General features: G+C 44.0%; 1 protein-coding gene across 6 annotated transcripts in view; it reads right to left on the reverse strand.

Annotated features, from left to right (window-relative positions):
- Nucleotides 1-659: 659 nt before the first annotated feature.
- The window catches only part of Elavl4 (ELAV like RNA binding protein 4), a 136,102-nt gene continuing 110,807 nt past the window's right edge, over nt 660-25,954 (reverse strand). For 3 of the 6 annotated variants that reach the window (XM_013348552.2, XM_005353585.3, XM_005353583.3), the window contains exons 3-7: nt 23,224-23,327; nt 9,886-10,039; nt 8,130-8,355; nt 6,501-6,539; nt 3,164-3,601 (exon numbers count right to left, since the gene is read on the reverse strand). In XM_013348552.2, the coding sequence (XP_013204006.1) occupies nt 3,232-3,601; nt 6,501-6,539; nt 8,130-8,355; nt 9,886-10,039; nt 23,224-23,327 (893 nt within the window). In that variant the 3' untranslated portion in view covers nt 3,164-3,231. Of the gene's footprint in view, nt 3,602-6,500; nt 6,540-8,129; nt 8,356-9,885; nt 10,040-23,223; nt 23,328-25,954 lie in introns of all 6 variants that reach the window. The other 3 variants (XM_013348551.2, XM_013348553.2, XM_026781933.1) reach the window with 3 other exon arrangements.

Below are 25,954 nucleotides of genomic sequence, written 5' to 3' on the forward strand. Positions count from 1 at the left end.
CAGCACTCAACCTGATGGACAGGGAGAGAGAAGCAGACCTGACACAATTCAGACCTCCTGGAGACTTGCTGACTTTTCCAGGTTACTCAGTTTCAAGGAGCCTTGTCTGCACCACCCATGAGAGAGGATGATGCCATCTACTCTTCACTGAGTGCTGGGTGGATCAAGTGAGAGAATGCAGCAGTCCCTACATGGTGTGCCTGATGGCTAATGGATGCTTTGCAAATGGTGACCTTTGTCCTCTGATCAAGCCAAGGGTATTCTTATAAATAACAGATTGCAATGTGTCGTAATGCCACATAAAATGCCAAATCTGGCTCACCAACTAGTACAGTGTGCCTCAAACTTTAAAGGACCTGCGATTCATCCTGGCATCCGGCTCCGTGTAACTGTGTCTTCAGCCCGAGATTCCGCGTTTCTGTCAGGCTCTCAGGTGACAAGGGTAATGCTTCTTGGGGACCACACTTTAAATGGCATGGAGCTAATGCATGGACTTCTAAAGACTCAGTAAGCTTTGAGAGACTGGGCTGAGTTGCAAAACAGAACTTTACAGTTTTCTTTTTTTTTTTTTATTTAATGAGCGAATATCAGGGAACTCTGCATATACTATAGAAAAACGTTTGAATAAACACATTTAAAAATTTGGGAAGCTCAGATTCATTCTACACACTTTCATTTATTGTCTGGACAGATAAAGTACAAATAATTCAAACACAACAAGATTATGAAAAAAACATTTACAATACTTTCCCTCAGAAATCATCTAAACTAGCAAGATTAACATGAAGTCATCCATTTGTAACTAAAGTATACAACTGCCTGGTCCTAAGATTTTTTTTCCTTTTTTTTCCCCCAGATTGAACACATCATAGAGAAGAGATTTTTGGCGTGCCTTTCCCATGAATGCTTAGCAAATGCATCAGAACTTTGCCAGCAAACTGCATTCATTCATAGCAGGTGACGTAAAAAGATTTCCCTGAATGTTGAACGAGTGTTCTCTGAACTGAAATCTGGTGTTATTTATTTATTTTCTCCAAAAACCGAAAAGAGGAAAAAAAATCGAAAAAAAATTTAAAGGAGTAGTCTATGATGCAGCCTTGGTTTTTGTTATCTGTCTACCACTACGACGACTACTACAAAGTTTGCCTCTTCAGTGTGCAAACAACAGTCCTGTCTACATGCGCTTAGTGGGTTCAGCATGGGAAAAAATGCACAAAATAAGCACAAGTTATAAATAACCATAACGTTTTATTACCATTAAGACTAAACTTGTATTGAAAAGATTTTATGTAACAAGACAAGAAAAGCAATAGCAAATTTTACTATCAACTAGATTATGCATAGCGAGTAACTGTTTCTATTACCCAGGGAAGAGCATCAACTCTTGGATTTTTTTGTTTCATTTTTGTTTTAAATATATAACCGTACAAAGCACAAACGTACTAAACTGATCAGTGCACTGGACGTGGGAGCTCACTCCCACAGCCGTTTTGTTCCCTTAGCTCTGTTTAGGTTTCCCCAATCTGAATTACATTAAAATAAAGACCCAGTTTTTTTTTTTTAATTTTTCTACTGTGCAGTAAGAAAAAATATTCACAACAAACATGACAATATATCAAACAATAGTTCTACACAAGTTACCTTGATACCTCTTTAACTGTCACTTAAATATCATAAGAAAACATTTTAAGACATATACAAACAAAACTAGCCAAGTGTTACAACTTATAATAAATTAACCAAAGAAAAAATAACTTTATATATATATATATTTATATTATATATACACATACACACACAACAGAATGACACAATAATATGCTTCTTCCCAAAGTTTAAGTAAACAAATAAGTAGTCTAGCCAGTCTAGCTATATTTGATCTTGGCCATAGGCATCATCACATCTGCAATTAAATAAATAAGTGTTTCAAGCAACATAAACAGTGTTTCAAATGTACCCACACAGCCCAATTTTATCAGCATGGGCTACAAAGTGAATTTGAAAATTGCTTAATGAATGTAAAGCAAATGTATCTTTTGTTTCCTCTCCTAAACACGTTTACATTTAACTATGATACTAAGATATGTAAATCATTTTGTAGCACCTACTGCTCAAACTAAGGAAGTTTTAGATTAAAAGGAAAATGAATCTTTTTAATTTTTGTTCTGCTGACATCCCATACTGATGACTTAAAGAAAAACTGTCTTTCAACTCATCTCCTTGCTTTTGGGTTTTGACTGTGGGGAACTGTGGTACCCTGGGTAGAATGAACACTCCTTCCCCTAGCAATTAATATTTTTTATTATTACATGCTATGAAAAGATATGAAGATCATCTGTTTATAGCCCATCCTTCAAAAAACAGTCTACGAATCCAGTTTAAAACACACATCTTGATCTCTAAAAAGTTACCAGTGCAGTATGAACGCGACAAAGTTGTCAATTTCCCCTAAATTAGCCAGTCAAAATATTTTTTTCTCAAATCCAGATTCTCTTGTAAAAATTCTTTATATTTTATAAAAATAGATTTTTCTTGAAACCCATTTTCAGCAAAGAGACCACCTCTTTGGCAACAACGTTAATGGTATTAAATTGTTAATGTCATCAGGTACCCCTTTCCCCATCCCCTAACAGAAGACTGTTTTAGTTCACATGATATAAAAGAAAAAAGGAAAAATAAAAAAATTTGCAAAAGTTTTTTCATTTTTGCAATTTTTATTATTCCTCTTTAATTTGTGTGGGGGTTTTTAACCAATCTGATTGGGTCAACATTTTGACAAAAAAGAAAAATCTTTTTTTTCTTCCTTTGAATCCCATTACTTTGTAAAAATTGTTTATTATTTTTTTGTGTTTTTTGTTTTTCTTCTTCAAATGAGCGAATGGTCATCTTAAAAAGACCCACCTTCAAGGAAGGTGGTAAAGTTAGCTGGCTGGGTAAAAATCCCTGCACATCGCTAGCTATGTGTATTATATTCAACAACGACAGCTATGAAAGAACATTCAATGCATCAAAGGTATTTTTTTTGTTTTTTTTCTTTTTTTCTAAGCATTATAAAATCCTTTCCTGGTACACCTCAGGATAATCCAATGTTTTAATACTTAGGCAACACGGGCTTATAAAGTCCATGGTTGAATATAAGCCTTGGAAAGTTTGTCTCTCTTTTGTGTATGTGTGCACGCGTATGTTTTGTTCGTATATATTTATATATATATTTTAATAAGGGCAAGAAATTCAGGACTTGTGGGCCTTGTTGGTTTTAAAGGAAACTTGCAACACTCTGTCTCCCAGGCGATAACCATTGAGGCTGGCGATGGCCATGGCTGCCTCATCGTAGTTGGTCATGGTGACAAAGCCGAATCCCTTGCACTTGTTGGTGTTGAAGTCACGGATGACCTTGACGTTGTTCACTGCGCCAAAGGGGCCAAAGAGCTGCCAGAGGACGCTCTCATCAGAATCAGGGGACAGGTTATAGACGAAGATGCACCAGCCTGTTCCTGTGTGACCAGGGATGTTCATTCCCACAAGGCTTGTCATCCCGTCAATAGTGATAGGGGAGAACCTGGGGGGACAAGCAGAAGGGGGGACTGGTCCAGACATCAGTCTGACCATGGATGACACACAGATGCACAGACACAGACACGGGGCAAAGGGCTGAGTGAGTGTTTGCAGGAGAGTCTTCAGGATTCAAAACCAAAATGCAAAACTAACATCTGTGATATTTCTTCTGATGGGGTGGCTGGACAGCTAAGGCATGTACACGCTAAGAGAATGGTCAAGTTATCTAGAAGTCACGAGAGACCCCCAGATCAAGGCTTTAAACAGTTCTAACACAGTAAATGTTCAGACATTGTCCCACCCTGAACCTACCCCACCATAGACCATGGGTTCTCAGGGAAGACACGCTGTTTCATCCATTCTACTGTGGGTTTATTCATTCAGTGGAGTGCATATGGGCTCTCAAAGGCACAGCGGCCCATAGGGGGGAAAAACCCCACATGTTTATTGGTTGCGGGAGTGACAATCTGGTGGATGTCAAGGCTTGGAAAGTTTTACTCTTATTTTTTAGGCAGACTACTGGATGATTGTAACAGCGCTCAACCGCACCATCATCACAGTGCCTCTTGGTGTCACTGAGGTTGTAGACACACGAGGATGTATCTTGTCATTAACCGGATGAGTGGCTCGTGTTCCATTTAGCATCTATCCATAAGGGTTCTCCCACAGAACTGGAGCGGTAAGAACACATATGCTACTCCTTGATACCCTATCATCTCAAATCCATCGCTGAGCACCACTGGAAAAGTCCTTAGGTGGTTTGCGTAGTGATAAATTTTGAATTGCTATACAGTAGAAAAGCCTTGGTGCAATAATTGTTGTATTAGGTTAGAAAATTCAATTTCTGTGTAATCCTGAAGAGGAAAAAAATAACTCTTCAGATTTTATTCACTGATAAAATAAACCCATGTGGCATTTGTGATGGAAGAAACAGTTAAGATACCAGAGTCTATGGCAGAACAGTACTGGCAATGTTTTATTTCATACTGAACTTATATAGGGAGTTTTGACCTATTCATTGATGACCGGATTGCTTTTCTTTTGGTTGATTATTTTGTTTTTGAGGGGTGAGGGAAGAAAATTGGAGAAGAGGAAGTCCAAAATAGACAGGAGTATGAAACAAAGTAGAAGTTATGACTGTCCTAAAAAGTAAGTATTGGAGGTTTAGACGTCTTATTAAAATTTCATATTTAGCTAGAATTTAGATAATCATATAGCTGTTAAAGATATGCTAAGCATAACAACTCAGTAGATGTAATTTTTGCTATTATTCATCAAAGCAAGGTTCTCTTTTGCTTAAAAAATAACAATAAAACAAAAGCAAAAACATTCATGGTACAGATCCTTAAAGGGGTAAAATGGCTTAATTATTACTTGTACTATTTCTAAGCACTGACTTAGAAACAATTTCCCCTTCAGCTGCGAACCTCTGATCCCTTTCAGTTTGTACACAGAAAGCAACTAAGTACATATTAAAAGGCCAACGTCAGAGCTAGGAAAAGGGTTTTATGTAGGATTGCCACTCAAGGTAGGATGGAGGCTACACCCAAATCTGGACTCAGTAAAAAGGAAAATCTTGTTATCAAATAGTGCTGGCTATGCCTGGATTGGGTTACACTGGGCCGGGTGGGGCACTGGCTGATGGGGCAACGCATGGACCACAGCTCAGTCTTTCCTAGACTCAAGTGTGTTATAGACATCACCTTTGCTCATAGCATTTGATACTAACCCAGTAAAGTTTGGGCTAGAGCTGCAAAAGATGCAGAATGCCCAGGACTAGGCAAGCAGTGTGAAAGACACGTGGAGCTAAGTTACAGTCAGCCTCACTGGTGCTGGGACTGGGATTCAAGAGGCTGGTACCCTGCTAGCGAAGTCTGCAGTCCACCAACTCCCTCGGCTATGCGCTCGTTTCCAGAGTCAGGGTACTTACCATGCATAACCTGCATCAAGTAGAGAGTGTGCTGTGGGCTATGAAAGCCGACCTCTCTTTCCCTCAGCTAGTGAAGGGCTATGAGGGTTTGCATCTCTATTGAGAAAGAAGATGAAGATGCTATGTCTCCGGCAGTGCAGTGGAGTCTAGCAGGTCACATTTAGGGACCTCATGGATACACTGACATAACACACCTAACTTCTAAGACTCTGATTTTAGGTTGGGTCTGGGAAACCTTGTGATTACATTCAGAAAATCTCAAACCCTTGACCCTGTTTGAGTCCCCTGCCCCATAAAAAGGCTTTAAATGAAGGAAACCTCAAATTCCGCCCCCTCCCACATATACCTGAGCGAAGACTTATAATAATGGCTAAAACCTGTAGAAACAGAAATCCCTGGTTGAGGTGCGCACAGATACACTCAATACACTCACCTCAGGATGCGTCTTACAACGCACCCTGAGGTGGGGGTGGGGGTGGGGCTAGGGCTTGTAGTGCAAAAAGTTATTTTTCCCCCTGAAAAATACTAGATTTTCAGTCACGATTAGCAAATGTTCTAATTTTGATTTTCTGGGATCTGCCCTCTTAAACTGAATCCTGGCATCAGAAATGCAAAACAGGTGCTCAGCAAGTTTGTAAAATCAGCCAGAAAAGTCAGGGCTTTCTCTTCAAGGGAAGCCACTCAGGACTAGATCAGATGACCCAGGGCTTGGTAGCTGTGGCACCTGAACCATAGGGAAAGCCCACCTGCAAAAAGAAAGAAAGAAAGAAAGAAAGAAAGAAAGAAAGAAAGAAAGAAAGAAAGAAAGAAAGGGTAAAACACACAAATACATTTTGTGTGCCCTAAAAGAAACAAAATTAACCGAGGTCCAAAATTAAAATTAAGAATTTGACATGCTGGTGGAAGAAAAAGGAAGAATTAAAAAAAAAAAAGTAAAGTTAGTGAATTAAAAAAAAAATTCTAGCCCCAGTCTGTGCCAATACGGACATCTGGCAATCTGTGGAGTTTTAATTACCTCTTTACGCCATAGGCCATATTAAGCAAATTGTCCAGCCTGCAAAGAGAAGGAGGGTCTCTGGGTTAATGCCTCACAGATGGCAAGATCACTCAATGGAACTATTAATAAGAATGCTCCATTTTCACAGAAGAAAAGCTCGACAACTTCCCCACTGCTCAGGAGACTAGCTTCTGGTGGTTCTCTCTTTCCTGTCTTCCGACTGTAACTAATTCATGTCCAGGTCAGTTCTAGGCTCTAAAGCAAGTGTTGAATGAATTCCGTTTTCTTTCAAGGTCTGAATTAATTCAGTCCCCTCCCCGCAATCTCTCAGAACACTTGTGTGGATTTACTTTTATGCTGTCTGTGAAAGGGTTAAAAAGGGGCGGGGGGGTGTTCTTAAATTGCTTACTTTTTATTACAACTAAACTTGTAAGCAAAGGTCTCTCTGTTCCTGGTTGACCACACATGACCACGGACTACACAAACGGACCGATCTTTTCTGTTAGTCTAGCTGCTGTCACTGTATCTGGCCACACCCACAATCTGGAAGGCAGGGAGTTTTTGCGAGCTAAGATTGGAAACAAAAAGTGGCTTACTACGTACTGCCCCAAAGCCATACCTCCCAGGAAAATGGCATTATATTGTCATCTTCCTCAGACACACTGCCTTACTTGGGAACAAGCTATTCACACCATGGGGCAGCAGTAACCATAGTTTCCACCATTAGAAGCCTGCTGGAAAGGCTTTTTACATAAATACTACATGGGCTTTCACACAAAACAGAAATTAGACGGCTCGGACCCTTCTTGAAATCATTAACCATTTCAGAGTCGTGGGCCATAGGAGGATACATGAAGAGACCAATTTTTTCCCCCACTGTGGCCAGGTGCATGGTTACTATCACAGAGAGGACTCCCTATTTTCTTGTGTGAGGTTTGACAAGGAAGAAAACCTTTTCATTAAAGGGAAGTGGGTACACGGGTAGAATACGGTATTCGCTTAGGGTTTACTAAAGGGAGGTCAAGATCATGCTTCTCCCTGCACAACACAGGCTGGTTAAAGTCCAGCTGCTTTCCTGGGAAAAACCCACCTCTCAGGAATGTCCCCCAGGGAACTGTCCATTGTACCAGGGACTTTCTGGGGGTTGGGTACTCAAAGATAACAATGGTAAGGTATAGATGAATCCTCCTTTTTATCTTCCCAGAGTATGGAACTTAAGGGAGTTAAATTAATACTAAAGAGGGTCTCTCCTCCCCTGGATTTGGGCAGTCACCTAGGAGAAGAGGCAAGGACAAGCACTCCTGGCCAGTCTACCCTGCCTTAACTCTGAGCGGCTGCACATGGCGACATCTCAGGGAATAGCTCCATTGAAACTGATCCTTCTGTCTGGCTAAATACAGAGACCTCTACTAATGAATCCCAAGTTTAACCAATAGTCAGAGTGACAAGCTGGGAGAGGGCTGGGAGGAGTGAACGGTCCTCTTGTATTTTGTAGGAGTGGCAAATGATGCTCTGGGGAGTGTCCCATAGTGATGGCTTGGGTGGGGCAGAGGCTGTTTGCCTTGTTCTGTCCTTCAGAGCCACGTGTTTTCTGGCCATGCGCCATTCCATACCGGTGACGCTGTAGTGAGTAGCAGGCATGCCTACCTGAACCTTTGAGCCTGGTGGTGGAGAGGGCCAGGGTAGCGCCGGTTAGGGGACTGGTAGAGCTGGGAGAGCAGGGCCTGGCTGGACTTCTGGCTGGGGTTGTTGGCAAACTTCACAGTAATCGGTTCTGTAGCACCGCTGGGCTTCTGGCCATTCAGCCCTTTGATGGCTTCTTCTGCCTCGATCCTCTTATCAAAGCGAATGAATCCCACCCCTCTGGAGACTCCTGGGGAAGGAGAAAGAGATTCTGTAAAGAGCGCACAAATGGTTGGTAGGTATCCCTGGGAGGTGCCCTGTAGATGTTTTGTGGTGACTCGATCCACCTGTGAGGCCAGCTCCTTGAATCTCTGTCACTCACCAAAAGGTGTCTGTGCGCACTTCTACCAGCATAGCTCTGCGCCTATGTCGCCAACCCCCAGGACATACGGAGTGTCTCCCTCTAGGCCTCTGTACTGTCCTGCCCAGTCCCCACCTACCTTTAGTTACTTTAACTGACCACCCAACACTGTCTAGTTCTGCAAAGTGCCTGCCCTGCCTCATACCCGGAACTGTCGTTTACTGGAAAAGCAACCTCTGAACACACACTGCACCCTTTAGGAACATACTCTGTGCTTCCTTGGATCCCTTTGACTGATGTACTTTATGCTGGCCACTTAGTCTTTGTTGTCTTAAACAGAATCAAATAAAGCCTACAAATTACTCTTCCCTGCATCTTTGCTACAGGCACATAAAATCCAGACTTTTCAGGTACCAATTATTGCCTTTGGCAATCTGGTCTCATATCTCCTACTAAACCTAACACTGGCCACCCTGACCTGGATTGAACAGGCTGTATTCTTTCTTAACACCAAACCTTGGAATATACTGTCCTCTGCATCTAGACTGTTCTATCTATCCCTTCCGTTCCCCCTCCCCCACGGAAACTGAATCACTCTCCAAAGCTCTGTTCCAAAATTGCCCCTACCATGGAGCCTTTCCAATAATCACCACAAGGCACAGTATACCTTCTTCTGAGCTCTCAGGGGACTGGAGAGTCCCTAGCAAGTATCTGTTACATTGGACTCATGTGAGGGCAGGTTCTTTATCCTTGGTCCGGAGTGTCTCCCTGCACAGTGTCTGAGATGGAGTCAACACCCCTGGGAAATGGCCGCATGAATCAAACGGTAAACATGCGTGTTTACTCTACTCTCAGGGGAGACATTTCAAAATGGGATCAAATCAGGAAAACGCCAAAGACACTGTCACTGATAGTACAGCCCAAGCTACCTTACATCTCCTTCTTAAAGGCTGAGAGATGCTGGCTGGGTTTCTTTCTTATGGACAAAGTACCCTAGCATCATAAACTGGGATCATACACATGCACTGCTGGCTTAAAATTGGACCTCCTACTTTGGATGACTAGCAATGTGTAGACTAAAGCAGCTTCTTCTAACTCTACTGTGATCTGGGTCTAGAGCTGTATGTACAGCTTTACACACTGGCTGAAGGCTGAAGGACTTTGAAGGCCAGAGAACCCCATTCTTAACTTGAAACCCAAATCTTCATTTATGACCCTACCAAGTAGTTCAGCTGTCTTCCATGGTGGAGACTCTGGTGTCTCAGGATGGCCCCTTTTAAATTTAGGTAGTCCATGTGCAAGGGCCATGAAACTGCCTGTTCAGGGTCCACCCCCTCACCTTCAACATCCATGAACCTGCTTCTGTGGGTAACATGGCAAAGATAACGTAGGGGAAGCAATTACAAAGAAACACGTAACCTGTGACTTGATCAACCAGGATGCGCGAGGTGATGATGCGACCGTATTGCGAGAAAAGCTGCTCCAGTTCCTTCTGGGTCATAGTCTTGGGAAGGCCACTAACGTACAGGTTAGCATCCCTAATTGAGGCCGAGCTCGGACGGGCATACGACACCTAGGAGAAGGCGAGAGGTGCAATATGCATCAGGGGCGTTCATCCCTAGAGTGGAGACCGAAGAAGCAACTGAGGTGGCAGTCCCTCATCTGTCCTTAGGACCCACGGCTCTCGCATAGGGACAGTAACAGGAGAACGACAGGAGATGAACCAGGGGAGACTTGTCAACAGAACTTAAAACAAATGCACAGATAAGGGTCTGTAAGTGTGGAACAAACAGCTCCTGTATGGCAGCTGTTAGATGCAGTACTACCCACGCGTGAAGTTCTGAAGATTTACCTCCTGGATGTGGGAGTATAGATGATTTACTGCATCCAACACATAATAATCTCTGAATAAACCAAAAAGAAAAAAAAAGCCCATGAAATTCTGCTCTGCACATTTCTTTCCATTCCCTCCTCCCTGCCCCCATTCCCTTATCCAAAGCATAAAAGTGATCCGGTTCTCTGTAAGGATTTTTTTTTTTATGTCCCATCCTTTGTGCGCTTCAATCTGTCCCCACGAGGTCTCGCTGAATGACAAAATGACAAAGTGCTGGTGCAATGGGGCTTGAGTGAACATCTGCTTGTTAAACCCGATATGTGACCTTGTCACCTCTGCAAGGACTGTGACCTTGTCACCTCTGGAAGGAGCAGTTGCCTCGAACTTTGAAGCAGGGCAGATAAAACTACAACAGACAAAAAAACGGGGGCACAGTGGATGAGAGGGAGGGGAAGGGCAGTGGGCGGGAAAAGAGCCTCACCAGTGGTTATAATAAGTTTGACTTTGTAAATTTGTTCTCCCAGATCTCTCAACTGCTTTTTTTCCTCCCCAAAAAGCTAACACAGAAGTGTAAACAGATCTGAAATTCCATCTGCAAGAAGCCAAATCTTTAGCAGTACACATAAGCAAAGCAAACCCCAGCAGTCATTAATTTTAGACTTTCATTTACTTATTTATTTATTTTTTTAAGAAAACAACATCAGACATTTGAAATATAATTTACAGCTAGTCTAACAAAAGCACTTTCCTGCTAAAGCTATTTCTGGGGCGGATAGGGCTCAGAATAGATGATGAAAACACTCATTTCAGAGTACATCTGACAACGGTGGACAGGAAGGGACCTATATGCCTTCACACTTTCAGCTGGCAGTTTCATTTAATCTATATAACAGATTCAGGAGAACTGCTAAATCCATTACAGCGAGAGTGCGAGCGTGTGCATGTGTGTGATGTATGTGTGTGTGTGATTGTGTGTGTGTGTGATTATGTGTGTACATAGAAGCACGGCCCCACAACAAATGTCATCCTAAACCAGACCTTTGACATTAAGAGCTAAACCTTGAACAGCAAAGTGGGCTTTATTTATGAGCTCTTCAGGCAAAGAAAATGAGTACAGAGAGAAGCTGAAGGATGAGCCGACCCCTTACTCACGGCACATTCCACCTTTCTGTGACAGGGACACTAGGTCCCGTGATGAGTTCTATACCTAAAAATAGATGTTGACTCAACATAAAATGATGTGAATGACTAATCTGCCTTGCTAGCCTCCTCTCGCTGATGGAGTCAGGCAGCTGCCTTCAGATCTCCATCTTCTAGAAACACATGGGTGGCCAAGGAGGCCTTTGTATGCTCCACATCTTCCCAAAACAAGGAAGAGAAAGAATGGCTTTTACATGGTAGATATCCGTGTGCACTGGGGGCCAAGGAGCTGAAGGATCTAGAACTCCATGTAACAGTCTGTTACAAGTTACAAGACAGTGGAACTGTTTTTCATTCAGGAGGAAGCAATGGTAGGAAGGAGGAAATCTGTCCCCAGTAATAAGGTTTACCTTGTCTCACTTTGCCAATTACTGATGTTGTCTGGATAAAGTTCAGCTTCCTCGCTGCACGCTTTTACTCAGGGGGAAAGAGACCGGATCTAAGGCCGAGCTCAAATACCAGCTTCTTTTGGCAGCCTTCTCTGTCTGGCATTGCCTCACCCTGAGATCCTCTTTACTGGTCCACTCATTCTGATCTCAACTCACCATCTAGTCCCATGGTTTCCTTGAGGTGTGTGCATATGTGTCTGGGGCTCCACCTCTCAGCACAGAGCCCCAAACCTGAAGAAGGTACAAAACATACTGAAAAAGAAATGAATGAACACCCACAGCTCATGATGCATGATGCTGGTGTTTGGGCTTCTTCAGAGTTAACTATAGCTTGGTTTGTCCACTAAAATGATCACGGAGCCACGTACCCAGAGTCATAGCTGTGTGCCCTCACTAAGAGAAGAACTAAGATAGGCTTCTTACTCTGTAGTGCCTGAGGTTCCAAGAACCAAGAGAAATTTGCTTCAGAGCGAGGCATCTCCTGGCTTAGCAAAGACTTCTGGAGGATGTGCTCTGTGTGATGGGAACACAGCACAAACTAGGCATCTGTTCACCTTCAACAGAGACGACATGTGCCTCGTAGGATTTACTAAATGAATACGGGGTGAATGGGAGAACGGAGGGGCAAACACAGTGACCCATTGTCGCAAAGTCACAATTGGGTGTCACGTCAAGGTTATAACTTAGTGTGACTCAAACACGGGGAAGGGTGAGTGGAGGGTTAGAGGGACCAAGGAGAAGACAGAGCTGTAGTGAGATAGGTAGGATGGATGAGGAAATGGTGACTTGTAATAACCTTCTGCTTTGAGGGCAGTCAAAGGCTTAGGAAGACACCCAGTAGTGTATATTTTCTCCTACCCAATGGCTGTACAGCACATAGCAAAGACCTTGATTTCTACCAGTTTGGGGCTGCTAAAGCTGGGGTCCAGAAAAGAGCACGTTTAGGGCAGACTTGGCTGGGCAAACAGAGTTGGCACGAGAAAGTCAGTGGAACAATCAATCAAAGCCATTTCTCCCAAAGGTGATCCTGAGGCAGAATCTCAGCTGAGCTGGGAGAATTACAGCCACTGCTCCCCAGAGACTGGCCCAGCCACAGGGCAGCGGCAGATTTAAAGGCAAGCAGTATTTGGGTCGCTCTACTCCCAGCCTAAGCCCTGTTCAGCTTTTCTCCCCTATTTGGAGCCACGGCTTATTGTTCTTTTAGACTCTGTGTAATACCTCTGAGGAGAAGACCAGGCAAATTTGACAGGAAAATGATTTGCTCAGTCTGGCATCTAAATGCTCATCCTCAGACCCAAACCTTTTAGCTTTCCTTAAACATTTGGTAAACTCCAGCAAAAGGACTGCAAATGTCAGGCCCTTTGCTCAACTAAAACATGTACCCCAAATGGTCACCTTCAGCCCTTGCAGAGGGACTGTATTGGTGACATGTTGACCCTCTTGAGCTGGTGGCCTAGAGTTCAGGGCTTCCCATGCTATCGGCAGTGCCATGGAGAATTCCTCTTGCCTTGAACCATCAGGATCTTGCTCATTTTATTCATCCACAATGTCTCACGAGAAGACTGGCATTTCTAGGCCAGCACAGTTCTTGTTTCTAGAAGCCTGTGAGTGAAGAAGCCACTCCTCTTTGGGTAAAGGTGGCCCGAAGGCAGGTGACTTCACAGACAATACTGACAGAGATTTTTAGCATTCCCACATGCTCCAGATCTCTTCTTATGAGTTTGCAGTCCCCCTACCCAACACAAAAAGAATGCAATAATAATAAACGAGAGCCGTGGTGCTAGAAGTGGCCTCGAAAATTCGAGAGGTACTCAAGAAGGGCTGAGTATCTACCAGAGACATTTCTGAGAACGTGAAGGTCACAACTATATGAAGATCCTACGCTACCCTTGGCCATCACTGGCTGCTGCAAAGCCTTCTTTCTAGACCGCAGGGATGTCCTTCCTGTTCTTATTAGCCTTCATCTTTGACAGGTGCTTGTAAAAAAAAAAGCCTGTTAGGCAACCACATTTTGAAACAAGTTACTGCAAAGCTTATACTTATGTTACTTTAACTGAAATGGAGATCCCAATATAGCATGGAAAAATATAGAGAGGCTAAGAACATCTTTGGGGTTGGGGAGCTTCAGAGATACGAATCCTGTTCACTTTCCAGATGTGTGACTGTGTGCCTGGCTGAGTGGCATCCCTTGAGTAACATAGCTCAGAAGCCCTCGAAGAGAGCCATTTGCACGTAAGATTCCTAGGCACAAAGACTGGCCCCAAAGTAAGAGCTCAATAAACTGTGACTTTACCACGACTGCTATGTAAACGGGCTTTATTCTAGACACTGGGGAGCAGACATGTGTACAGCAGTTCCTGACATGCAGGGCTGCCAGTCTAGCAGAGGAAATGTGTACAGCTTCATTATTTGAAGATGAAGCTGCAGATTTCCCCCAGTCTGTTTAACACCCTATTCTCCGAGTGAATACAAACTCCCCAGAGCAGGCAGGTCCCCAGGGAACATTCACTCTAAAGAAACCAGGAGAATGGCAGTAGAGAGAGACTCTAGCAGTGCCAGGGCGGTACCAGGGCGGTACCAGGGCGGTACCAGGGCGGTACCAGGGCGGTACCAGGGCGGTACCAGGGCGGTACCAGGGCGGTACCAGGGCTTCTGTGAACGAGCCCTTCTAGGGACCTGTAATCCCGCCTGTGGAAGCAGGGAGCGCAGAGAGCGGCCAGCTGACTCCTGGAAACAACAGCTTTGATTGTGAGGATCGGTTTACCTCTGTGCCTGTGGGCGCAGCCGTCCTCATAAACAGGACAGGTGTCTACCTTTGCGGCTCCAGCATTTATGTTCCTCTCTGCACCTGCCACCCCATAATGTTATTCTTAAAGAATATTGGGGACAGAGCCTCATGGTGGCCTCTCGGATGCAGTTTGATCTCATCGCACTTCTCCCTGTTCAGAACTCTCGGAGGTGTCTTAAACACCTTGTGATGGAAGTCTGAACCCTTTCCCAAGGCATTCAGAGCATCTGGCCCTGGCATCTGGCCTGACCTCCCATCTCCTGCTGACCTCTGCATGCATGCTATGCTTCACTTCAGACAAAGACACAGTGGCAGGTTTCTGCATGTGTATGGAAAGTTTCTATCCCCATGCCTTTGTTCTTGCTGTGTATTTGTCCTCATGGCAAAATGAATTCCCGATTACCCTCCTAGGCCTAGCCATGTTCTCCATGAAGCCCAGGCATACATGGCTATTCTTTCCTTGAATGCTATCTCCACACTCCTTAGTGGCCACAGCTATCATACCCTACCTAAAGCCTGACCTGCCCCACCAGGGTGCACATCATGACCAACTCAGCACACTCACTTTCACATCTAGTTTCAAAGCTTTACTAGGGCAGAGGCTCAACTGAAACTAACTGTAGAATTCACTTTAGTGAATGGATTTCATATACTTTCCCAGGGGTTGACTCAAATGGAAAGGACTGACCATGGAGTCAGGACCTAAAGGTACTGTAAGCGTATCTGACACACAGTAGGGCAGATGTCTTCTTAGGAGAGTTGTGATCATAGATTCATGCGCCTCGGAACTCCTTTTGAAAAATCTACCAGGCTGGTCTGTAAAAGGCTGGGCCATACAACCGAGAAAAATCTACCAGACTGTCGAAGGTGCATACTCAATACAAAGCTCTCTCTGACTGCAGCCTCTGAGAGGGGAGATGTGGGAGATGGATCTCGCCGTGGTTAGGGGAAGAGCAGATGCCAGACAGGAACCACATTCCTCCCCACCAAATTGCAACTCCTGCCTCCCGCTTCATGGAAGACAGGTAGGAGTGTGACAGCTGTCTGGAAACTCTACACTACTCCCTGTCATCCAGGGCTCCTGGCTCTGTTGTCTGTGCCTCAGTGAGAGTCAGATTCACTCTGTTTTAATGCACCCCAAAACAGGAGGATAGAGGAAGGGTCTACTCCCCAACCCCCCGCACTTGTCATTCACCTTAGGGATGACACTTCTTATCTTTATCCCTGGGAGTGCTGAAAGCCATGATCGCCTACACATGAAAAATCAGTATTGCCATTTTCCAGATGATAGACTCTGGTGCAGTGAGATCAAGTACTTTGCCAAGGTCATTTGAACTAAGACAAACTCGGCTATGACTCAAAGTTCTGGGATCTTTCCACTAGGCCACACCATTCGGGACAGTGAAATAAAAGCCATGTTCTTGGCACAAACTGTTACTCTTCTTGGGAGGGTACCAAATTGGAACAGCCATGCCATAATATTTTATTAGACTATTAGATCTGGGAAGAACCACCTCCAAAGAGGACATACGTTTGAAGAAGGAAAGTGAGCTCCCGAAGGTCATCGCATACAGTTTTACAACAGAGCTTAACTCAGAGTTCTTTTGAATGGACAAGGGAAAGGGAAGGAGGGCTGGGTGCTCTACGGTCTTTAGCAGACAAGTCCACTTGTCCTGAGCCTCATGATTACTATGCAGAGCTGACTCTTCTGTCCTCAGGGTCACAGATGTCCTAGGCCACCATCATCTCACAGAACTTTCTGGGATCAGCAAAACATTTGATACCCATCATGTTTGATGGTCACTACTAGCTACACATAGCTACCACACACTTCAAACAGTCTGGATGTGACAAAGGAGCTGAAGTTTTATTTAATTAACTCAAATTATCCATGGAGCTAGTGGCGACGACATTGAACTGAGCAGTTTCAGGCCCAGAAACAATGCAAACTTGTGGCATCTCAGAGCTAGGAGGGCACCCGGGCTCATCTAGTCAGAATTCATGCCGGAACATTATCCGGACAGGTTCCATTTGAATGGCTCTGATGATGAAGGGCCTCTTTCCTATTCAAGGCCTATCCTGTACTGATAGCTATATAGGTTTTCTTCCCAGCTATTTTAGATGCAAGGTTGAAGCAATGCCTTAGCCTCACTGCAGAATTTTCTTTCCAGGAGGATGGACCGGCAGCCATTACAGAGGAGATATATGGACGCACAATCCTCTTCTCATCTTTGCCATTCACCTCTGAAGAGCATTTGAATGCCAGGACTATAACACAGCGAGATGAAAATGGGACACAAGATATCAGGTAGACTTGGGCAGGAGAGGTCCAGTGTTTCCGCTAATGTGGAGAAATAATCCCAACCTCCCCCCCTCCCCCTGTGTGTGTGCTTGAACAAGTGCACCATTGGCTTCTTTAACTCTTGCGAATGTCCTTGAATTTCACCCAGGCACTTCTGAAAACTTGAGTGTGCCCCCAACTTGTACCTGTTCTGTTTTCTTTTGTAATCCAGACTCAGAACACTGAGAATGACCTTCAAGATGCTGGGATCATATCAAGTTCAGTGGGCTGAGAAGGCAGAGCTGTTTCTATTTACAACCCTCTATATCTGTATGCATTGAAATAATTCACTCAAAGAAAGTTGACAGGGCACCTGCAATCAGAGCAGCAAATGCATTCCCTCACTAGAGAGGGGGTGGCAGCTAGTACAACCGGTGCAACTGGGCATCTCCAGTTTCATTGGCCTATCTCTGGCCCTTTCCTTGGGGATTCAGTGGCCCCAATGTCCTTGCTGACCTTGACAGCAAAGAGTTCCTGCCCCCTCTGAGATGCAGCCACGATGGGGTAGCGATGCATTTTTATTATTAACAAGGTAGAAGCAGGCAGGCTATTATTTCTGGGTGGGGTGATATCCGTCAGCAAAAAATGATCTGCTAACTCTCCGGGAAGCATTAAGAGCCGTGATAGGAGAAATAATTGCTTATGCCGAGTGCAAAGAAAAGATGCCTCAGCGGAATGGAAGCCTTTAGTGAGGCAGGTGGATAGCGGAGGAAGTGGGGAGGGAGGAAGCACCGTTGCCCATGACCCCTGGCAAGGGAGAGAAGCGGGCAGAGTGAAAGGGATCCTGCTAAGCTCGAGTGTTCGGAGATCCCCCAGAGGCACTGCTAGTGCGATTAGGGGAACAAAGAGAAAATGTTGAGATCGTTCGTTCGGCAGCATCCTTACAGGAGAGGCAGAATAACCAGCCCACTTCCTCCCGAGAGGAGAAGGGAAGGTCCCTCTGAAGAGCTCTATCCAGCAGCCTCTTTCCTCGTCGGGTTCTCTGAAGACCTGGGCTGCTGCCTAGTGATAAGGTGCCTTTCTTGTTTCCCACCTCTATCTGACAGTGCCAGCCCATAGGGGTTCACTCGGAGTGGCAGAGGCAACCCTCTTAATCGACAACCTGGTGCTGAGATTGCTCACACCCTAGTTTGCACAAGAGCTGTGCTCGGGAGATGTTTTGTTATATCAAGTTGTACTTTTATCATTTGAAAAAGGCTTCATGTAATTATTAAAAAAAGTTGTAGAGTCATTTATAATCATATAATTCCATGAAGAAAAACCCCAAATACAGATACACACATATACCACATGCATACACACACATTCCATATTATGCAGTAAAAACATGCCCCCCCCACACCAAAAAAAAAAAACCCAACCAAAATCTAAGACTGATAAAACCTACCAGAGCCCCCTGCAAAATGCTGGTTTGAGGCTAAACACTCCACAAGGCACACAACAGAGGACCATCCTGGAACTTATTTTACCAGATTGACTCCCACTCTACCTTACACAGCCCCTCCAAAGGCCAACGGGAACCCCTGTAGCCTCGATCCCTCAATTGCCTCGCTGCAGCTTGCATGGCTAAGTGCCCATCACCACTGCCCTTGCCAGGAGTGAACCTTCAAGGACAGAGCAAGCGGTGAACACCTCTCTAAGGTTGCTTCTCACTCTTAGATTAAAGCCTGAAGGGGAGCTTCATCACTGAAAGGTTTAGCAGAAGTGGCGCCAAGCCTTCAAATCCCAGTTAGACTATGTTTTACCAATGCTTCTCAGGCAATTCGATGATCAGTTCAAACAAACCTGCTTGGATTACTTCTGTTTTGAGGCTTCTTCCTTTCTTCCCCTTTCCCACTTTCTCTCTTCCCTTTGTGCTCCTTCCACAAGGCTATGAAGCCCAGGCTGACCTTGAACTCATAATAATCTCTCTGCCTCCTGATGGTGGAATTGCCGTGACACCCAGCCCCAACTCTGTTTGTTCTGAATTAACGTGACAAGGAGCTGAAGCAGAGGTGAGCGGACTCAACTGAGCATTTCTTCCTGAGAGGCTGGGGCGACTGTGGAAATTGAGAAGCTGCTCTTTTCCGAGTCGGCTAAGATAGGCATCAGTTGTCAAGGGGTATTAGGAAATCATTTCCAAGAACCCAAAGCCTGTTCTCTCAGTGTTCTCAGAGACACTAGAAAAACTAACAATTAGCACCCCAAGCACTAAGTGAGGCAAATCAGCTCCCCTGTGGCAAGCCCATGGTCCACCCTACTCCATGGCCCCATGAAACACCTGGATTGGAGAACTTCCAGGTCATTGCCATCATAGCTCAGTTAAATGGAAGGCCGTAGAGCCCGGAAAGCAAGGTCTTGAGAAGTTAAAAGTGCATGGTGTCTTCAAATTAATGACAAATGTTCTGGACCGTAAGTCCATGTATGAAGATTTATTTGCCTTTTGTATCTTCTTACCATGCTAGGGAATTAACCCTTGTGTGGCCAGAGCCAAAATACCCACCCACACACCCTCCCAAGGCTCACATGCTGCTGGGCAAACAAGCAGTTTGACTTTCCAACACTAAGGACCCACTGCCAGAGAATTATTTTTAAAGCTTTTTAAAAATACTCCGGCTGTCATTTACCCACTGTGTGAGCCTAGGTCTGTCTCCTGAACTTCTTTGGGCCTCAGTTTCCTCATTAGCATAAAGGAGATAATAGCACCTTCGTACCGGGCTATTTTTAGAAGCAGCGATGAAGTGTGTAAAGCACTTGACTCCGGGATAGTTGAAAGATTAACCGGTAACAAGCGTTCCTATCGGGCACAACATCAACACTCCTAGTAGGCTAGCATTACTGTTGTTTATTGTCGTTTCCCCTCTAGCGCATGTTTACACATGCTAAACTGACAGCTGTGCGGCTCTAGGCAGGGAACTTCACCTCTTGAAGCCTGGTCTCCAGGTAGAATCTTCTCCCTTGAAAGAAATCTAATCTAAAGAACAATTCCTCTGGAGTCCCCATTTGTAGCTACTCATTGAAGGTGTAATTCACGCACCATGCCCTTTCTTTGCCAGAGGTCTGGCTGTGCTGTTCACATGCCCTCAGTGTTCACATGGTCCTCTTCCAGCCTCCTTAATGAAAGGACAATGGATTTTGTTGATAGGAAAGCATCTTTTGTGGATACCTCCTACTAGTAGCAGGTAACTGGATGTTCACTGAAATCTGGCAAAAGCAATGGTGCCATATTTAAATCTCAGGCACAGAGGTTAAAACTGACTTACAAAGGTCAGCTATTATATTATGTTTGGTTTCCCTTCATAATTCTTACTTTGTTTTTGTTTATGGCCTCTAAAAATTCAGAGATCTGACATAAAAGAAATCTAGCTTTCAGTTCCTATTGAACAACTGAAGATCTGAATTAAACACCTTCAGAATCATCATCCATTATCATCATCACCATCATCACCATCATCATCATCACCACCATCATTATCATCATCATCATCACCACCACCACCACCACCATCATCATCATCATTATCACCAACATCATCACCATCATCATCATCATGACCATCATGACCATCATGACCATCACCGGGGAATAGCTGCCCTCTTTGCCCTCCACTAACCCCTATCTCTGAAACTATCCTTGAATCTGGCAGTTAATCATTAACGTAGGGGTTCGTTCTTCATTTTCTGCCACTAATGTGTTTGTCTATCACACTTAAACTGATGTGTTTTCTGTGCTATCAGAATGTGATATCCTTGTCCAAGCACACACTTGACCAAGTTTGTCATCTTGTACTAGATGGTCCCAAGATCTCTGTAATGCATGCTTCCATAGATATGTGTGGTTTGTGGTTTTTGTTGTTGTTTGTTTTTCTCCAGATAGACAAGTTGTCTATTCCTTCATGGGAGTCAGGAGTAAAGAGATAAATCTCAAGTCACTTATCAAAACAAACTGAAGTAGTGGAAGTAAACAGTGGCCTGAAAGGCATAAAAAGCAATTTTAAGAAATTAATAAATGATGAGACTATTAACAGCACATGAAAAGGGTTTGCTTTTTTCCCCCTCCCTTTAATATGATTTTTACCTTAAACACTGTGTCCCTTTAGGAAAGGGAAGAAAAGTTAATAAAGGAACCTATCACTCAAACTTAAATTTTAGTATGGCAAATAAACTGCTTTAATGAAAGGGCTGAAATCCCTAGGTTTGCACATTAAATTTTCATCCATAGCAGAGAATGGAAATTATTGATTCAGCAGTGGCATCATGCATTTTGAATCCTACAGTGTCTCAGAAGCCCACATTTCCGCTGGGTGCAAATGTGTTAGCAGCGTTTGATGCAGGGGGAGCCTGGGCTGGGTGGGAGGACAGAGAAGGGGATAGAGATAAGGAAAGGAAGTAACCAGCTCGTCACAGAAAGAAAATAATCAATGTTCCTTGTCTCCAAGATCCATTTAGATAAAGCATCTGACGGTATGATGGACCATGGAACCATTCTGAGACTAGAAACGCTGAGCCCAATCAGTCTTTGGGGGAAACTGCAGGGATCTTATGAAAGACTTTGAAAAAATAAAAGGCAGGCTGATGGTTGGTGATTTGATCCCAAGCGGAAAAGGGTTTGGGTTTTAAGGAAACCACAGAGGAAAGAAAAGTACCTTTCTCAGTTCAAGGTCAGCGTGTCCGCCAAGGGAAAAATAAACATTTGACATTCTAATGTTGAACTGGATAACACACACACACACACACACACACACACACAATCAGTCAGGCCCACAAACAGCTCTCAGTGCAACAAGGCCTCATCAGAATCAAGTGACAGGAACACTTTTCTTGACTTAGAGTATGAAAATATGTGTGTTTTTTTCTTTGAAAGAAATTAATCTTCCTGGCTCTCCAAGGACTATGCCGTAATTAAACAACTTTTATTTCCCCCCTAGAGAATTCTTAGGAACTGATGCTAAGCCATGTCAGAGGTAGCCTTAAATCAGGCTTATTTCGGGGTCTTTGTGTATTACAGACTGTAGGAGATCAGAGAAAACAATAACTTTTAAGAAATAATCTAAACACAATTGCAAAACTAAATCTGCTTAAAAAGAAAAGTAATCACCTAAAGTGTCCCCGAAGAGAAAGGTTCTGTCGTTTTTATTTCTTTCCAGCCAAGACTATCTTATACTGCTAGTCTCTTTGGTTAGCCCAGATGTCAGAGAAGGTTCTGTGTTTGTGTTTTTGGATGCGGAGAGCTGTGCCATCTATAGAATTCCATTCTGGGAGAGGCTTCTCTTTTGTCCTACTTTGTGTCAGGCTTGCTGCCGTGAGGATAAGAGCGCCCAGGAGACACCTCCCTGCCATTTAATAGGCTATGAAGGATGGGACTCATTAATCGGCTGGCAGCTGCCCCTAAACAGGATGCTGCCTGGAAGTGGGGGGAAGAAGGGGAAGGGAGGCCGAGGAGCACGCAGCGCCATCCAAGAGACCACCACTGGATGCCCAAGGCAGGCGGCGTCCTGTCAAAGGATCCATACAAGAAGTCTGAGGTGAGAGAGCTGCAGTCCAGCCCCAGAAACCTTCTACTCGGAGAAGTAGCCTCTACTTACTGATTCCTTTTTTTATTTAAAGCAATGATTTTTGAGCTATTATCTGCTCACCTAATTATTTCTAGGCCGTCGGGTTGCTATTTTTGTTGTTTCTTAACTCTATTTTCATCAGTCTAATCGTAGCTGCCCTTCTGATGGTACTGTGCTTATTTACAGGTGACTTTCTGCGTCCCAGTCTCCAAGGGAAGGTTCCTAATTATCCATACCAAAAAGCCCAGCTGCTCAGGCAGCACATAAGATCTCCTGACGTGGTCCTGCCTACTTCCCATCCTCATCAGCACCATCCCAACTTAGGCCACACTATTCATACCTGGGACAGTTTGCCTGCCTCAGTTTCTTCTGCTTGCTTGTGACCATCTGTGTGGAGTCAGGCTGGCAGGTCTTCTTTGTGGAGTCATGAAGGCCAGACCTCAGTCTGCCTTCTGGATTAGAGATGTCACAGCTCCTGGTCCCTCCCCTCTGCAACTCACCCTCTATTTTGTAACGGCTCATGTCACTTACTAAGCAGAGTGGACAGTAAATGTTCTTTGAGTAAATAAAGAACACCACTTCTGTCTCCCACATAGCCTGGACTTACTAGACCCACAGACTAAAATTTCACCAGGACCTTCTCAATCAGAAGCTGGTGCATCGCCTCTTACCTTTATGGTTTTGGTCTGGAGTCTGAGTCCATTTAAAGTGTTGATGGCTTTCTCTGCGTCCTTTGGATCAATATAGTTAACAAATCCATACCCTAAACTCTGTCCTGTGGAAATATTAAAAAAAGAGAGATAGGGAGACAGACAGACAGAAAGAGAGAGAGAGAGGGAGAGAGAGAGAGAGAGAGAGAGAGAGAGAGAGAGAGAGAGAGAGAGAGAGCTCAATATTTTTGCAGAAGCAAAACTTCCCCCACTGTCGTGTAAAACCCTCCTTTGGCCTGTGAGTCCTTGTCATTGGGACTCACCCTAAGATGAGAGGTTTCCAATTCCACAGATTTTCTTTATGGGTGTGGGCTCCGAACTCATAGGAGCTCTCATCATCCAAACTAAAAACAGTAAATACCCTTGAATACTCCACCTGATATATACAAATGGCATCGTAATCAGGAAAAGACCATACCAGGGAATAGAAAGACGGCATGCACAGTTTGTTAAGAGACATTTGCTCAGAGTCTTGGGACTTTCCCTTATCAATGGGGTCACTTTGGAGATAGGTCATTTACCCTCCATTTCCTCCAGATCTCTTCTCTGGAGAGAATAGCACTTACCTTGGGCAAATTTTGAGAGAGTTTAGTGAGGTCATGTACATAAAATGCCTTCTAAGGACAATGCCTAGACCATAGTAGGTGCTCAACAAAGGACGGCTGTACTCTGCTTAGTCCTGTAAAATTGGGACATGTGGTGGACTCAGTAGCTGTGTCTATTGCCTTGGTCATGCCTGCCACACCCACACTCAGAGGTGCAGAAGGACCTGAGCTGTGAGAACTGGAGACATTTTTAGTGAAGCATGCAGGCACGGCCAGAATTTAGAGCAGTCGCTACAAACCGTTCTTTGCCCTCATCATCCCCGGAGCCAAAGAACAATGAAAAAAAGAAGGGCAAGGGTTTCTACCAGAAAGAACCGAGGCGCAGGGTAAAGCACCAATGCACTCCGCGAGGAAGATGTAGCTACTTTAGGTAGAGATGATATCAAGTTGTCTACAAAGAGGTAGCAAGTGACAGGGCTCCCCCCTAAGTGAAATAAAAATAATGTACTTGCGATCGTGCCACTGCTTATAAATAGTCCATCAGCTCTGCCATGTGTCATCAGCCAGAAATATCATTAGGAAACTTTACATTCTCTGACATACCCTTTAAGAAACACAGAGCTTGTGGTGGCTGCAGAACCAGCTCGAACTTCTCAGGCAATGTTATTGATTTGTGGGCGGCAGCAGAGCCGAAGGGGAGGAAAATGACAGGACATCACACGTCAGGGAAGACCGATTACATAAAGCTCTCTTTAGCCTACTGGGGCCAGGACTGAGAGATAATACAGCAAAAAGCCTGCCACATCCCGGTGACGGGAGCCCATTTCAGCAGCCAAAAAAATGTTTCCAACAGCTTCTGTTTGCTGGTAAATGTCTGTGTTTGTGTTGGTTGTAGGAGGGAACCTGGGAAAACAAGTAGAGTTCTGGATCAGAAAATGGGTATCTATTTTATCATTACAGGATAGAAGCAAAGAGAACAGAGAGAAAACTCAGTGACATTTGCTCCTCAAGTGGAAATCCTAAAGGCAACGTCTTCCATTAGGTCATTCCTTTGTTTCTGAAGAGCAGGAAAGACAGAGACAAACTTTGCAGGCAGGCAGGCAGGCTTGTCATCAACTGGAGTTAGTGACTTCCTAACAGGGAGGAGAGAGCATGAGGCATGGGCACACTTACTGTGACCCTTCTCTTTTCATTTTATCCTGTAAGTTTGGTGTGTGTGTGGTGTATGTGTGTGTGTGTGGGGGGGTATATGTGTGTTGTGTGTGTGTATGTTGTGTGTGTGGTATATGTGTATGTATATGTTGTGTGTGTGGTGTATGTGTGTTGTGTGTGTGTATGTGTTGAGAAAGAGAGGGAGAGGGAGAAGGAGAGAGTGTGTTATGGGTATTACAAGACCCTGCCACATATTCCCAGAAACTCTATTTTGCAAATACAAAAATATAAGAGAACTAATTTCATTGGTTTAAAATATAATTTATCCTAAATTTGTCTCCACCTCATCAAGTCTAACAAAATCCACCTAATTAAATCTATTTTCATCATGCAAATATCTCAGTCATATTTGTCTTGCATATATAATATTCCCATAATCATTTTTAAAAAACCAGTCAAGCACTAAGTTGAACTGCTTCTAAAGGACATCTTTAAAGCAATTATGTCTATGACAAACTTGCTATAGGAGTTCTAGGAAAGAGGTTGAATAGGTCATTTTCCGGCCTAATATAATTTATATATGATTAAAACAGAATATGAAAAAATAGAAATGAAACATTCACTGGTTAACTGCTAATAGTAGACCTGACTCACTCTAAAAATTTCTGTATTCTTCAGGGTGATGAAATATATCTGTTCCCTTTATATTATGTTTCTTTGTAAAATCTCTCACATATTAATGGGTAACAAGGCAGGTAATAGTGAGTACAATTTTTGCACTCTAGATTTATCTGTTTTAGATCTTGCTTCTGGAGGAAGGAAAACTCAGGCCCAGGTCCCAGGAGGTTCTGAAGGTCAAGTGAGTGAAGGGAAACCAGTCCAGCAAGATGTGTGACATCAACCCAGCAGCCGGTACCATTTCCCAATCGACAGTATCCCTGGCTCCTGACTATAATTACCACTATTGTGCTATCATCTCCCGTCCCGGGTTTAGA

Source organism: Microtus ochrogaster, chromosome 10, assembly GCF_000317375.1.
Source record: "Microtus ochrogaster isolate Prairie Vole_2 chromosome 10, MicOch1.0, whole genome shotgun sequence".
Classification (NCBI taxonomy): domain Eukaryota; kingdom Metazoa; phylum Chordata; class Mammalia; order Rodentia; family Cricetidae; genus Microtus; species Microtus ochrogaster.